A 14,647-nucleotide genomic window follows, 5' to 3' on the forward strand; every position below is an offset into this window, starting at 1 on the left:
GGTGTGGTTGATATTTAACCCTCCCTGTGCCTGGGGAGGGTGCCCCAGATGCTGCCCAAGCAGTTTCTGGTGCATCATGCCATGGTGGATTTTGTATCCATCCTCCTTGGGCTGTGACAAGCAGGCAGAGCTCCTCAGGTCCACCAAGGTTTGTTCTTTTGGTGTGAGAGGGCCCCCAGCCTTGCCCTGCTCACCCCAACAGTGCTGCTGGGTGAAGCCACGAGCACAGCACCAGGACAAGGTCTGATGAACATCTGAGCAACTGCAAGGCCAAGAAGTCCCCACTGAGTTCAGGGTTTTCCACCATCAGGAATAAAACCAGGGCTGAGCCATTGTGGTGTGGTATGGGCTGAGGCCACCCACAAGCTTCAGAAAAATTGCGTCTCCAAGAGGAATGTTCTAGACTGAAAGCATTGAGGTGATGGATTCATCTTCCCTGCAAACTCTATTTCTGTACCACAGCAGGCCTGGCTGGATCTCAGTTTGAGGGAATCAAGGAGAGTTTTTTGGACAAAGCCTGGGCACAGCAAAGCTCCTGCCAGTCCAGGCAGGCTGGAACAAGATGCTCATTGGGGAGAAGGCAGCACAGCCCTCCCACCCTATTTCTCAGCAAGCATCCCATTCCAGTGTCTCCTATTGTTTCTACTTGCATACAGACAGAAATTTCCTATGAGGATCATTTCCGTGTGGTTTTTACACATGAGAGCAAACATGACATAGCTGTTGACTGTATAGTTAACATATTTTTGGTGATGTTCCCATCCAGAAAATGCAGCTGCATTATATTCCTGATAGAGTGGAACTAAAGTTTGTCTTCAGCAAGAATGTTAATAAATGAAAGACATTTCAAACAACACTGAAAGCATCAGCCCCTCTTGCCCCCACCTTCCCTCCCACAAGGCTTCATTTTTTTTTTTTTTTGCAGTGTTGTGAAAACTCTGACATCTGATCTGGAAATCAGAAAATTTCTGCTCCTGGTTGCTCTTCTATGAATCTGAAGTGTCTTTATTGGTTTTAGACAGTGGCCAGCACCATGGACACTGAGAGCATGGGCTGTGCTGCTGCTTTACTGCAGGCTGTCCTTCAGATAATTTGGTTTCTCTTTGTTATCAAGAGGCAGCCAGAAAAGGGGGAGGTTGTGCTTGTACCACCCAAACTTAGTCAGTGCCCCTGACATGATGCATGTGGCTCTTGCCTAATCTGCCATTGCTGACAATTAAAACACAAACATATAGTCATATTTTTGGATGAAACTGTACAAACATTTCAAAACAGTTTATGCATGCAGATTTGTATGTTATCAGAGAGCACCACACATGCACATGGAATTTATGGAAAATGCTGAGAGATTTGAAAGGAAATAGCTTGGGAAGTTGTCTTATTTTTTTGAACATAAATCCCCAAACAGTTTCCCTTAACATTCCTCACGTCTGTTCAGCAATTAATACTTGACATTTCTGTTTTGCATTCTGTCTGTTGATATTGGGAGCTTTTTTTCTTTTTTTTTGTTATTTTTCACAACTCTCTTTCATGTTTGCTACATTTGTTTGCTAAACCCAGCATCAACATGTACAAATTTCCGTGAACAGGAGGATGATGTGAGGAAGCTGTTAGAGGAGATTTAGGCCTTCAAAATTGTGGTCTCTTCCCAGAATGAGATGTTTAGTTTCAAAGGTTGCCTATTCAGACTTCAGCTCAGCCTACCTGAGCTGAATAGTGGCTCATATGAGTGTGTTGGTTTGATCAGGTTTTTTTCTCACTTAGAATGATTCCAATGGCTCCGGTGGGATTATTCTTGTTCTAGCCAGATGTAGAAGGAAAGCAAAATCAAATCCTTCATACATCAGTGTCAGACTGACTCCAAGAAACCAGTGTTGAGTGATATAAAGGATAAGGGGCCTGAGGAAGGATGTGTTTATGGAGAACATTTGGAAACTTTAACTACTTGTAGTTTGAACAACCGCAGAGCTACAGAACTGCCTGCAAATATTTAAGAGTGGAAAGAAGTACAGAGTGATGCAAAGGAATATGAAAAAGAGGAATAAGATACAATTAATAAAAGGAGGAGTTTAACTCTTAAACAAATGGTGACTAGTCTGCCATAAGCTTTTTGTACCATATACTTTATCTTGAACAGGTGAGCACCTTCCAGGAGTGTGAAATGGTGCTCAGATGGTTTTTTATTGCTGTGATCATTTTGCAGTTGTTGGGTAGAAGGGAATTAGATTTTGTTGGAGATGTAGTATCTTTTCTTAGATCTACTGAGAGAAGACAGAAAAAGCTGATGAGGCTTGGGCCCATCTGTCTAAAACCCATATGTTTTTCCATCTAGATTGCTTGATCTAAACCCCTTCCTTTTTCTTACCTTTCCTGCAAGGAAGCAGAATTTTGCATGGATGCTGTGTTTATTACACTAGGACCTTCTTATATACCCTTTTGGAGCAGAGAAGGTTGTTTGAAGCTGTCAACCAGGGAATATTGGTCTGTACTTTGCTCTGTGCTCTGGGATGCTGTTTGCCTGCACAAGTGAGCTTTGCCTTCAGGAGGAGAGTTCAGTTTAGCCTGGAGCAAGGAGCTCTCTTCTGCTGTCACCCACCTTGGAGACACAAGCTAAGCAGCTGAGTAGAGTGTCCTAGACACTGAGACCTTGAAATTCAGTTGGCAGCTGCTGGGAAGGCAGCATGAGGGACTCACACTGCCAGTGAGATGCATCCTCCTGGGCTGGGCTGGGCTGGGCTGGGCTGGCATTCCCCAGGCACCTCTTGGACTCTGCTCAGGGCTGTCATGTTTCCCTGGTGCCAGGGAGTGCTGACACAGTGTTCCTAACCTGGCCAAGAGAGACAGGGCCTCCTGCCCAACTGGGAATGGTGGAAATGATTTCCTGTAGATGCCATCATGGGCAAATTTAGCACCCATGAGAAATCCAAGCATGTTCTCCAGGCACAGTGAGCTCTGTGTGTGACCAGTCCTTGGTGAAAGGGCTGGGAACTGTCTCCTGGTGGTGCTTCAGACCAACACAGAGAGCACAAGGTAGCAGAGGGATCATTTGTGCCTGTGGAAAGCCCTGGTACAATGGCCATGGGCAAGTGGCACCTGCCATCATTCTGCACAGGACTCAAGGTTTGGATGATAGGACATCTAACCCTGTTACCATCCTTTCCCTCTGTCACACACTGTCATGCTTCATCTATGAAAGTGAACCACGTGCATATGACAAACCATTTGTTTCTTTGCAACACCACTTAGAGCAAAGCTACTCCATGGGACTAAATGCATATTTACATGACATAGATTTCAGTACTGTATCACCCTGTTTGATCTTTCCATCTGCCTGTTCATCCCCTTGAATATTATCTAAGTTATAGCTAGGTCTCAGTTGCCACATATAGAAGATGGTGATTCTGTTCTCATACCACACTGCTTTCTCTGAAAAACACCACTTCAGCCTTAACTAGAGACCCAAATGGAGCAATGCAGTGACTGGAGTTGGGCAAATAGAAAAGTGAATTTTGTGCTCCTTGTCTTCCCAGCTGTGCCCTGTCACATGCCAAACACTTTATCAGAACTGATCCACCCAGGGAAACCTTCCCTCTGCCCCATCAACCACGTTACTCACCTTTCCCTGCATCCAGAGCACCCCCCCCATCCAGCAGGGATGCTCAGGTTGGCCCCACGTGGCTGGGTAACCAGAGGAGGGCTGCATGGACGGGGTGGCAGGTGGAGGGAATGTGCTAATCCTGGCCATGCCCTTCCACCACCTTCACGTGCTCCGTCAGCTGCGCGGAGCCGCCCAGCCCCGCTGGCATGTCCCCATGGACCTGTGCCACGGGCCCCGTGCTCCTGGGCAAGGCACTGCTGCCAGCACCAGCCCCTGGGATCCCTGGAGCACTGGGTGTCACCTGCACTTGGAAAAGAAATCACTGGAGCAGGTTAGGAATTACAGTCTGGAGGTGCTGCGTCTCATCTGCTGGGGAAGAGAAAATGCTGAACAATCAAGTTGGAAGGGAGAAAATGCAGGAAAGTGGAGTTCTGTGATAGTGGAGATGAGCAGCTCCTGTGAGGAAAGAGGTAAAAAAGCTGGAAAAAGTCCAGTTTGTGGTTTTGGAGACATAAGGAAAGTCACTCTGGGGATGGATGTTCACTAGACCATCACAGCTATGCAAAATTTGAAAAGCCATGGTCTGGAAACAGGGCTTTGGGGACAACTGGGATACAAATGGATTGTTAGGCTGCTTCTCAGGCCATGTGGAGACGTGTATTTCGTTGCTTAGCATTCATTTTTGTTTGTCAGCTCCAGAAAGCTTCTTTCCCACAGCCTTGTTTTGGGACTGTGGGGTGCAGGAGCAAACTGGGCTGTTGACTTTCAGACTACTCAATCATCCTGCAAATTACAGCCAGCCCAGAAGAAAAACACAGTGCTGCATGTTTCCTTTTTTAGGTAGAAGTGTTGGGAAAGCAACATGAGATTTTGTTTCTGATAAACTAGGAGCTGTTTCAGGAATATTAATTATTTTTCTTGTATCAATATTTTACATTTATTCCTCTGCTATGGTGTTGGGATTGAGATGAATGAAGCATACAGCATGGTTTCAGACTTTCTTTCAGGCACTCACAAGCTTGTGAAAAAAATTAAAAAGTAGTGCTGACATTTTGATGTCAGAAAGGTTTATTTTCCGGTTACTTTAGCCTGGGGTATGGAAGTTGTGGGCTCCATTCTCTGGCCCATGTAATCCCTTTGCAACATCACTTGGAATCAGATTCTTAATGAGCTTCTGTAAGCCTAAGGAAGGGGCTTAAAGGGCACCTGAAGGTGTTGAGACAACTGAATGATTTTTAACTTCTTGTGTACCACCTCTGTAATCCTTCATCTCCCAGAACTTCACACTGGTGGAAGGCTGCAGGAGAGATTTTGCTGCTTTATAGTTGCACTTTGAGGAGAAATTCTCAGTCTGGGAGATGTTAGAGCATCCAAAGGCACACATGTGATTTTCAATAAGGAAGTGAGGATGGAAGGAGTGGTACTCCCTCAGGGGAGTTTTATCCTCTATGTCCAACCTGAGCTGGGTGCTTGGTGCTGGGCTTGGGCACAGCCTAGGCTGGAAGAAAATCTTTTCTTCCAGAGCTGATTGAGGCCCAGAGACAGCTCACCCAAGTCCAGATAGTCTGAGACAAGATATTCACGGTGTAGCTGGGATTTTAGCCTTGGTCTCTGTGCGTGACTCAAGAAACAAGACAAGAAGTAGGAGCTCAGTCAGGTCCCTCTAACCTGGTGGGAAACCTGCCTGTGAACCCATGTCCCACATCTTCACCAGAACTGAGGCTGCTTGGGGCTTCAGTCTGCATGGAAACAGAGGTTGTGTTGGTAGTTTTAGGGCTGGATCATCTGTGTGGTGATGTCCTTGGGACAGAGACCTTGACTCTTTGGGGTGCAATGACTGGAAAATGTTACAAAAAGGTGTTTTATACATCAGGCCCTGAGATGTAGGACAAAGCTGAGCTCTCATTCTGGTGCAAGTTGGAGTGATTTTATCAGAAGGCATGGCATGAACACGACCGTGTAGGTTAGGTCCTGAAGGTTTTCCTCAGTCAACACTGTCTTTGAACTCAACGAGGCTGCAGTTATTGCCTGATAGGAGGAGGAGGAGTCCATCTGGGATTTCTCAGCTGAATTAACTTTAATGATAAAAATGATGATATAAATATGTGAAATACAAAAACAGTGTTGTCAGCCACTTTGTTTCTGGCTCAAGGGGTTTATATGTTTAGTCTTACATGTTTTTCACATTGATTTTGTGTATCAAGATTTAATGTTGTCAGGAACCACTCAGTAAAAATATTTAGTAATAACAATAAAAATAGAGGATGTGATTTCACAATACTAACGAAATAGAGAAGATAGATGTTCAAACTAATTCTTGGCTTGTGTTTAGGCATTTTCCTGCAGCCTATCACATTGAACTAGTATTGAAACAACTTTGTTTCCAAGGAGGTCTTCATGCTGGAGCATATCAAGTACAAGATCTAAGAAACTGTAACATCAACAGTAATGATGTTTCTTTTGAGGTACAAAAAGTTTAGCCACTGAGGCAGTATTTTTTCTTGTCGTTTGTTTAGTCTGTTTGGTGAAATCTGCCAGGTTGGTTTTGATCCGGTGCGAAGAGTGATTTGCTGTAAGAGTGGATGCATCAGCCGAGTCACGTTTGAAAGTAAATAATAAATAACTGTAACAGTTAATATAAGGAACCGACATGTCCACAGTTTATTTTCCACTTGGCTTAGTTTATTTCAGGCCAGCTTCTTTCTGGCATCATTCGCATCCCAGCCGAGAGATCAGGACGGGGCAGCCGCCCCCCGTCTGTGCCCGCTGCCTGCGCGGTGGGTTCGCACGGCCGGGGGAGGGACCTGCTTCGGCAGCACATTTGCTTTTGGGATGGGTTCTGGGCTGCGGGGGGCTGCGGGGGGCTGCGGGGGGCTGCGGGCTCAGGGGGTGCGGGGTGGGGAAGGTTCTGGGGCGCGGCGAGCTCGGCTCGGGAGCGGCGGCTCGGAGCGCGGCGGGGCTGCGGGACACGCTCCCGCTCCGGGCGCTCCGCAGCCGCCCGCAAAGGGTTAAGGGGAGCGGGCCCGGCGGAGGGCGGGGGCTGCCGGGGACTCCCGGGGATTGGTGCGAAGTTTGGAGCGGGGCGGCCCCGCACCGCCCTCCGCGGCGGCTCGGCCCCCACCGCCACAAAGCCCTGCAGGGAAAGTTGCTTTATCGCCGGTTTCTCTCTCCCCGGCTCTCCCCCCCCTCCCCTCCCCTTCCCCAGCCCCTTTCCCCTCCTCCCCTCGCTCCTTAAACGGGATTCCGGCTGGGCGAGCCGCCGGACGGCATCACCGGGCATCCCGCGGCGCGGAGCCCCGGAGCCTCTGGCAGGTCCCCGCTGTCCCTCCCCGCACACACACGCTCAGCCCGGCCCGGAAAGCAGGAAAAAAAAAAAAAAAAATACAAGGGTTTCCCCTTTCCCCTGACCTCCTCGCCCGTGACTCTCGAGTGGAAAAAAATCGCCCGCGGGGGCGAAGGCGGGGAGGTTGTTAAAAAGCCGGTGAAGGGGCAGAGCCGCTCCGTGGGGAGCGCACCCCCGGCACCCCGGGGAGGGGGGATGAGGTAGAGGCCGGCCGGGATGAGGAGCGCCCGCCGGGCGCCGTGGCCGCGGAGGGCATGAGGCGGCGAGCGGCGGGGATGGGCTCCGGAGCGCGGTGCTAGAGCCGGCAGCAGCCAAGGTAAGTGTGCCTCGGGCCGGGACACCCCGGGCAGGGACACCCCGAACCGGGACACCCCCGGGCCGTGACACCCCGCCGTATCACAGCACAGCGGGGAGCCGCCAGCGCAGCCCCGGGCCCGGGGCAGCACCAGGTGGCATCGCTCCGGGTGTCCCCCCGCGCGTCCCTCCCTTCCGCGACCCCGTTCCCGGCGGCGAATATCCCGAATATCCCGTTACCGCCGGCGGCCCCGCTTGCCCCGCTCCCCTGCCCGCCGCGAACGGCGGAGCGGCCGCGCTGCCTCTGCTGGATGCTGTACGCGCGTTGTTGTGTGTCCTGGGGGCACGGGGTGTTTAAACCGGGCAGTTTACAAGGGTGAGGAATCCAGACAGTGTTTAGAGAGTGAGAGTTTTAGGAGGGGAATAGGGTGTAATTAATGTAAACCTGATCTTCCCCGGGTGTGCGTATCGCAGCGAAGGCATCTTCAAGAATCTGGGTAATTAAGTGCGGTTGCGCTTTGGGACGCACCTCTGGAGCCCACGGAAACAAGTGGGGCTGTTGGTGGGGGGAGCCTGGGGGAAGAAGAGGAAAGGAGGAATCAGTGCTGTGCCGAGAAGTCTCGGAGTGGAGGAAGGCGCATACCCAGAGCAGAGCCTGGCTGAGGGGCACTGGAGCAGCAACACAAAGTTTTCTGGGCTGCTGATGGGAGAGGTAACATTCCTCCTCCCCCTTCCACCAAGTTCCTCCGCAAATTGTTAACCTGAAATCTTGTTTTATGGCCACTTGCTAGCGTTTTGTTTGCCTTCCAGACTGGTTCTGTACAGGATACCAAAGAATTATGCATTAACTGTAAACTTAGAGGAGCTTACTGGCCTCAGTGGGTTCTTGATTTATATCAGGCAAAAGCAGAGAGGAGGGCAAAGTTTTACTCACTAAGCACCAAGGAATGAATTACAAGTACGTTGCTCTTTCATTTGCTGTTTCTTCTTGTCAGTCTTCTCAGTAGGATTTAAAACTCTGCGAAGTTGAGGGTTGTTTGGGGTTTTTCCCCCCAGTAACTATTTTGCTCTCCTTTTTCCTGCCTCCAGGTCTGAGAGGGCAGTAGCCTGTGCGATACGGCGGGATCTGGTTTTCAAAATGGAATTGCAGCTGGCTCTCCTTTTCGCAGGGATAATTGCATTTTCGGACTCGGCGAGAGGTAAGGGGACGGCGCTTGCTGCGATCGCCCTGGGACTCTCTCCCTTCCCTCTGCTCCGTGGGCTCTGTAAGCACCCGTGGCACCCCCGGATGGACCCCCCAGGGGAGCTGCTGTCAGCAGGGACTCGAGCCCTGCACATTTTTACCTGCACAGAGGTGCAGGCTCGTGCCCGTGTGTGGTTCTTCCTTACCTGTGCAGTTCGGGGCTGTTGTTTGGGATGGAGTGTGGTCACTGTGGCTCTGCTGAGATCTGTTAGGCACAGGTGAACTTCCAGGGGCTTTGCTTGTGCCTGTGTAAAAATACACAGACAATTTTAAAGAAAAGCAACTGCATTCCTGCGTGGATCAGAAATACCTCTGCCCTCCTGTAATCCCTCCAGCCTCTGCCCTGTGTATTCCCATTTACAAACTAAACAAACACTTCCATTAACTTCCCCGGTGACAGACAAATGACAGTTCCCAACAACGAGAGCGTATTTTAGCATTGAGGTTCCAGCAGTTGATCAGATTTCAATAAACAGGTTACCCTTCCAGAGGCAAATTGAAGTACGTTGACCTGGGAATGAAGTTTCTTTATGGCAAGGTGCAAAGCTCTGGGATCAGAGTGCAGGGAGTGGTGGCTCTTCCTGCACTTTTGCCCGTGTTGTACTTTGGTGGGTGCTGTCCCTACAAAAAGCCTGAATGGGAATCCAGGCTTTCAGCTCCCCCACCTCTGGTCATCAAGTAAGAGCTGCATTGTTCCAGGAGAATGGGGGTTCAACTTCAGGATGCAGATTGCTCCAGCTGCAATTCCCAACAGTCTCAGAGTCTTGAGAATTGTTGTAAGACCTGCAAGTCATCCAGCGTGGTGGACTTGCCAGTTAAAAAGTTTAAACTTGCCCTTTACTTTGGCTGTAACTTGCCAAAAATAAATCTTGGGGGATGAGGGTGGGAAAGGAGAGGGGGAGCATTACTCTGAAAACCCAAGTTGGGTTTAGTGCACTGCTTTTTTTTTTTTTTTCTTCTTGGCATTGGCTCCCAAGCAAATATTTTATGGAGGCAAAAGCACTATAAAATGATTTGGCTGGAAGCTGAATGAAAAAGAAAACAGTATATAGGCTATAATTCCTGCAAGTCTGAATTCCAGGCAAGGCTTACAATGGAGACTCAGTTTAAGTTGTGGGCGATGGGCAGCAGTGTATGAATTAAGATGACTTCATGGATGTATATTATTGCAATGGACCTGAGAAGTTGGTGGAGTTCCGGAAAAGATCTGAAGTGGGCAGGAGAAGACAAAAAGATTCTTGTCTCTGATGTGAGCTGAGTATCGGCTGCTTTACTGGCTGACCCTGTTTAAATTTGATTTGCAATTGTCTTGCTTGTGGGCTGTTGTCATGGGAAGAAGTGACAGAAAATTAACAGCAGTAATTCCAGGGTACCATTATTTTTCCTATGAAGGTCTTTTAAATATAATTTTGTTAGCATCATATTGGTAATTGGGTTATTTTTACACTTTTCAGAGCTGGAAAAACCCATCCTGTAAGTGTATGGAGAGATGGTTCTGGTTATTTAAAATTATCTAGAAAGAGAGGTTAAAAGCCATGGCCAAATACATGAAAAATGTCATTCATTCATGTGCTGATTTAAGAGAGGGGAAGAAAAGAAGAAAAAGGAGTCATTGCTGTGGAAACAGACAAAATTCTGACATTTAAGTCCTGCTTTAGACCTCCTTAAGGAGGAGAACATTTTTTAATACTGAAGGAGGTAGATGGAAGATCAAACTTTTGAGCAGAGATGAGACACTTCCCAGAACTTTGAAACTTTGTGCTGACAAATATCTCCAATTGTTAGGTGTTTACATTGGGGAAATTTCAGGTTCTTGGAAAAATGTGCCAGGCTTTTCATGTGCCTGCAGAGTTTTTCTGGACGCCCCATACGAGGGCTTTGGCCGCTGGAGATGTGTAAATGTTACCTGCTGCAGTCACTCAGGTTTTATAGGCAGCCCTTCAGCCAAATCTCAGCCTGAGGTCTGGAGGCTCTTCTCTGGAGGAAGAAGGGCTCTTTGTTTTGGTCAAACAGCATTTAATATCTGTGTCCTGATAGCAGATTAGACGTGAGTGGCCTGAAGTGTGCCAGCACCTCCTGATCTGAGGCATCACAAGTTAAATAGGTGCTTGCTGGCTGGCAGTCAAGTGAGGAAGGTGGCTGAGGAGACTCTCTGGGAAAGTGCTGGTCCTTTTCTACTCATTTTAGGCAAAAGCAGGTTATGCTGTAATTAGGGAGTTAATTTGGAGCTGACTGAATGCTGTGCCGGTGCTCAGGGTAGGGCTGTGCATCTGCACAAGGGGGCAGAGTTAAGTTGCCCACGCACTCCAGCTTTGATATTTCCTGACAGTTGAATGCTCAGCTGCAATCTTGCATTAAATGTTACATTGTATTATTTTTACGTCTTTATTTAGGTGACACCTTTTAAGGCGAAAGGCCCTGCAAGGAATGACTGATTGGTTTATGTGGCAGGTTTTTTTTTTTCCACCTCCCAGCAAAAAGGGGCATTTTTCCAGGGTGGAATCTGTGCCTGCTGGCTCTGTCCCACCAATCTATCTCATCACTGATATAGAAGACATTGTGAAAAAGGGAATATCTTAGCAGATCAAGATAAACTCTTAAGAAGGAGGCCATACCTTTGAAGCATCCAGGCAAAACAGAGAGCAGGTCTGATTTTAGGGTACAGGTGGTAGAACTGTCTGTGTTTGAAGGGGTGAGGTAGCTCTGGCTAGATTTGAACCAATGATTTTTTAGGGGTTGAAACTGAAAGACTTTGACTAAGGACTTGTGTACACCTGAAAATGCACTGGAACCCTTCTAAAAAACTTAGTCTGGAATAACTCTCAGTGGCCAATCTTATTGCAGGCTAAGGATCTCCTGAAGGGAGCCTATACCAAAAGAGTCCTCCTTGGGAGCTGTTTTGGTAGATATCTAAGCCCCTTCTTTCCCTTGTGGCTAAAGACTAGAACGCCTGTGTGCCCAAAACCCACTCCTGGAGAGCAGAACCTGTGTGCTGTGGTTTTCCAAGAGGGCCTGTGCCTTCCAGCTGACAGCCAAGGCGTGGGGTGGCAGCTTCAGCCTGGTTCCCACCGCGCTGGAAAACGTCTGCTCTGAACCTGGGATAACAGCACGGGTCCAGCGGCTCACCCCTTGTGTTATTCCATCCCTGCTCTCTCCAAGCAGCCCCATACTGGGCATAAAAGTCTTCAGTGTCCTGCCCTGGCCCTCCTCTGCGGGGATTAATGCCATCTTGGGTCACTAACCTTTAGTGACTATGTCCTGTAGCAATGTAGCTCCTGCCACGCCACACCTCCGCTTGGACACAGGTAATACAATCTGATATTTCCCTGCCTATGTTATCTCAGTGACAGACAACGCAATATTTGTTCCAAATCTGTCAAGTTGCCATCATATTCACGTTGGTGACCGTATATGGTAACATTGGGATGTGCCTGGCTTGGCCCCGTGGCTTAAGCAAGATTTTGTATGGTATGTTTAGAAGTTTTTGGTAAGAGCAGTAACCACCCTCCTGTTAGCAAGTAAACTGATATTCAGCTGGAAACTAATTAGTTTGGATGTTGATTTCATTTTCGGTGCGTTGCGTAGGGAGGGGAAGAACGGGGCTTTAATTGCTTTCTGTTCTGGCACTTCTCTGGGCGACCTTGGCTTGCAAACCTGCTTGGTGCCTGCTTTACAGGGAATTTGCTGATTGGGCCACCTCAAAATTCAATGGTTTCATGCTGAAATAATGTTATGTGCCTTTTTGGTTTGTCATAATATTGAAGAAAAGGGAATAGGATGGTAGAGGTGGTTTTTTGTTTGTTGGAAGTTGAGTTCTTCATTCTCATGAACAGAATTCCCATTCTGTAACTTTGGGGTTTATAAAAGTTCTTCAATAAGCACAGAGAATCTAAATAATGGTAATGTGGGAGAGATGGTTATTGGCTTCTGTTTTATGCCTTTATTCTTGTTGAGTGGTTGTTACCAGATAGAGTGATTAGGTAATTTCTTGCTTGTGAAAGAGAAGCATGTTCAGATCTAACAGCCTGATTCAGATTTTATGGATTCACAGCACATCTTCTGATAAAGTTTGAGGCATTTTTGGATCTTGATCTTGGGGAACTTACTCATGAATAATCTGTCTTGCAAGCATGACTTGTACCTAGAGTCAACATGACGATCTAAGAAAATCCTGGTTATTTTTTTAAATGCTGGTTCCTCCCTTCTTCTGAGGCTGCTTTAAATTGTGGCTGAGTTTAAACATAAAATTCAGTGTGCGTCATACTGGAAAATTAGGGTTGATTTTTATTTGTTTTTAATTAGGAATATTACAAAACTCAGCAAGTTGCTCAAATACATTGAGATTTTCCCTAAAGTTTTTATGACTCTGTTTTCCAAGCCCGTATGTTTCTTTGACCTTCATTAAAAGATGCAAGCAGCAAATCAAAATGTGTCTTTTCTGGGATGAACTTGCACACAGCAAAGGCTGGACTCCAAAGCCTGAGTCTTAGCCACAGAAGCAACTTCACATGCCATGAGGTGGTGCTTGAGATATTACAGGAAAGTGGGTTTTTTTCAGGAAAAGAATATCACTTGAAATTGAAAAAGAAGTGACACTTGCTAGCAAGTAGGAACTCCTTTTTCAAGATTTGGGACCATTGGTGCCAATTTATTAACTAAAGCTGAAGTTTTTCATTTGACATGAATTGGCTGATGGAGCTGATCTTTTCCAATATCCTCTCTGATAATTCCTTTTTGAGTGTCTGTCTCACAATAAGTGATGCTGAAACATCTGGGTGCAGAACACTTGTCATGGAATAGTGTGAGTGCAGTAGAGTCTGCCTGTACATTTTTGGATTAATTACTGGAAGAGATAAAAATTTCCACTGAAAGAGTAAACAAATGATGCAGAGATGCTCTTGTGCCTAGGTTGAATTAAAAAAAACCAAAAAACAAAACCAACAACTTTTAGTCATAGCTTTATTTATTCTATGAGATTGGAACTGGTGCAGCTGATTTTCCTAAGGTGTGAAGGTCCTACTTGTGTCTGCAGTCTTGTAAAACTATGCTGCCAAAAGGGTCTGTGCAAATGTATCCCAGCATTAAAGGAGTTGGTGGAAATGCTCTTTTCTCACATTTCTTTCATTACCCTCCTCATTTTTTCTTGTTTCAAGTAATTTTTCTTCCATCTGATCTCTTCCTGTATTTTCTGGTGGGCTGCTCAAGCTAAAATGCATTTGATATTATTTGGATATTTAATTTGGATTTTGGTTCCTTATCCTGTTCTCTGTAATCAGCCTTTACTTTGAACTTTCACTAATAATAACACCCCTACCTATGTAGCTGTGTTCACCTGTTCTGATCTTTTGCTACAAGGTGAAATATTTTTGGTCATGTAAGGGATTTTTGAGAGTGGAGCCAGTGTGAATGCAGAAGTTGCAAAGACCTCTGCCTGATGCAAGTCTGTTCAGTCTGTTGCTCTTTCTTAGCAACTGTGGCACTATGGTAAAAGAAAAGTATTTCCAAAAGCAGGCTTGATTAATCTGATGTGCTGTCCTGATGTCGTGTGAGATAGGCAGGTGCTGCCCATGCCAGTTGTGGCAGGTTAGGACCTGATTCAGAGCCTGTGAGTGCTGGTGCTGTGACTCTTACTCACTCCCACAGGCTTTGGATCCATCCCTGAAGGATGAGTTACACAGATTTTCTGTGATACCCACCTCACAGAGGGGATGTGGGCTAAATGTGCCACTTGCCTGCTTGACTGCATGCCTTGGACCCACTTTTTTATGGTAGAAAAGCACTTTTTACTGCTGCTGCTGACTGCCAGCTCTGGCTGGTGGGTGGAGTGTGCACTGCTGGGGCTGAAAACATTTGGAAATTCACTGCTTAAACTTTGGGTTGCTGCAGAGAGGTTTATCCCCAAAAATAGAGAGCCATCCTGTGGGCAGTGTTCTGGGTGTGGAGGGGCTGGAGACTTGCCTGAGTGCTGTTTAATAAATGAGTGAGTGTATGCTGTTTGTTGCCAAATCCATTCCCATCTCTGATTTTTTTCACCCCCTTCCCAGTCTACTAAACCTGGGCTGTGTGGAGTTTGGTTGGTTGCTCTGATTCCTCAGTGTCCCCTTTGTATCACAGCAGAAACACAGCATCCTGCAGTGCTGCAAGAAACCTGATGTTGCTATTTCATCCC

The 14,647-nt window shown here is 47.1% G+C and overlaps 1 protein-coding gene across 2 annotated transcripts in view; it reads left to right on the plus strand.

Moving 5' to 3' along the window:
• Nucleotides 1–6,782: 6,782 nt before the first annotated feature.
• FGFRL1 (fibroblast growth factor receptor like 1) overlaps nucleotides 6,783–14,647 on the plus strand; it is a 162,685-nt gene continuing 154,820 nt past the window's right edge. The window contains exons 1-2 of one of the 2 annotated variants that reach the window (XM_079306051.1): nucleotides 6,783–7,257; nucleotides 8,325–8,434. In XM_079306051.1, the coding sequence (XP_079162177.1) occupies nucleotides 8,374–8,434 (61 nt within the window). In that variant the 5' untranslated portion in view covers nucleotides 6,783–7,257; nucleotides 8,325–8,373. The remainder of the gene's footprint in view (nucleotides 7,258–8,324; nucleotides 8,435–14,647) is intronic. The other variant, XM_079306052.1, reaches the window with a different exon arrangement.

The sequence above is a fragment of the Erithacus rubecula genome (genome assembly GCF_903797595.1).
Source record: "Erithacus rubecula genome assembly, chromosome: 5".
NCBI classification, from domain to species: domain Eukaryota; kingdom Metazoa; phylum Chordata; class Aves; order Passeriformes; family Muscicapidae; genus Erithacus; species Erithacus rubecula.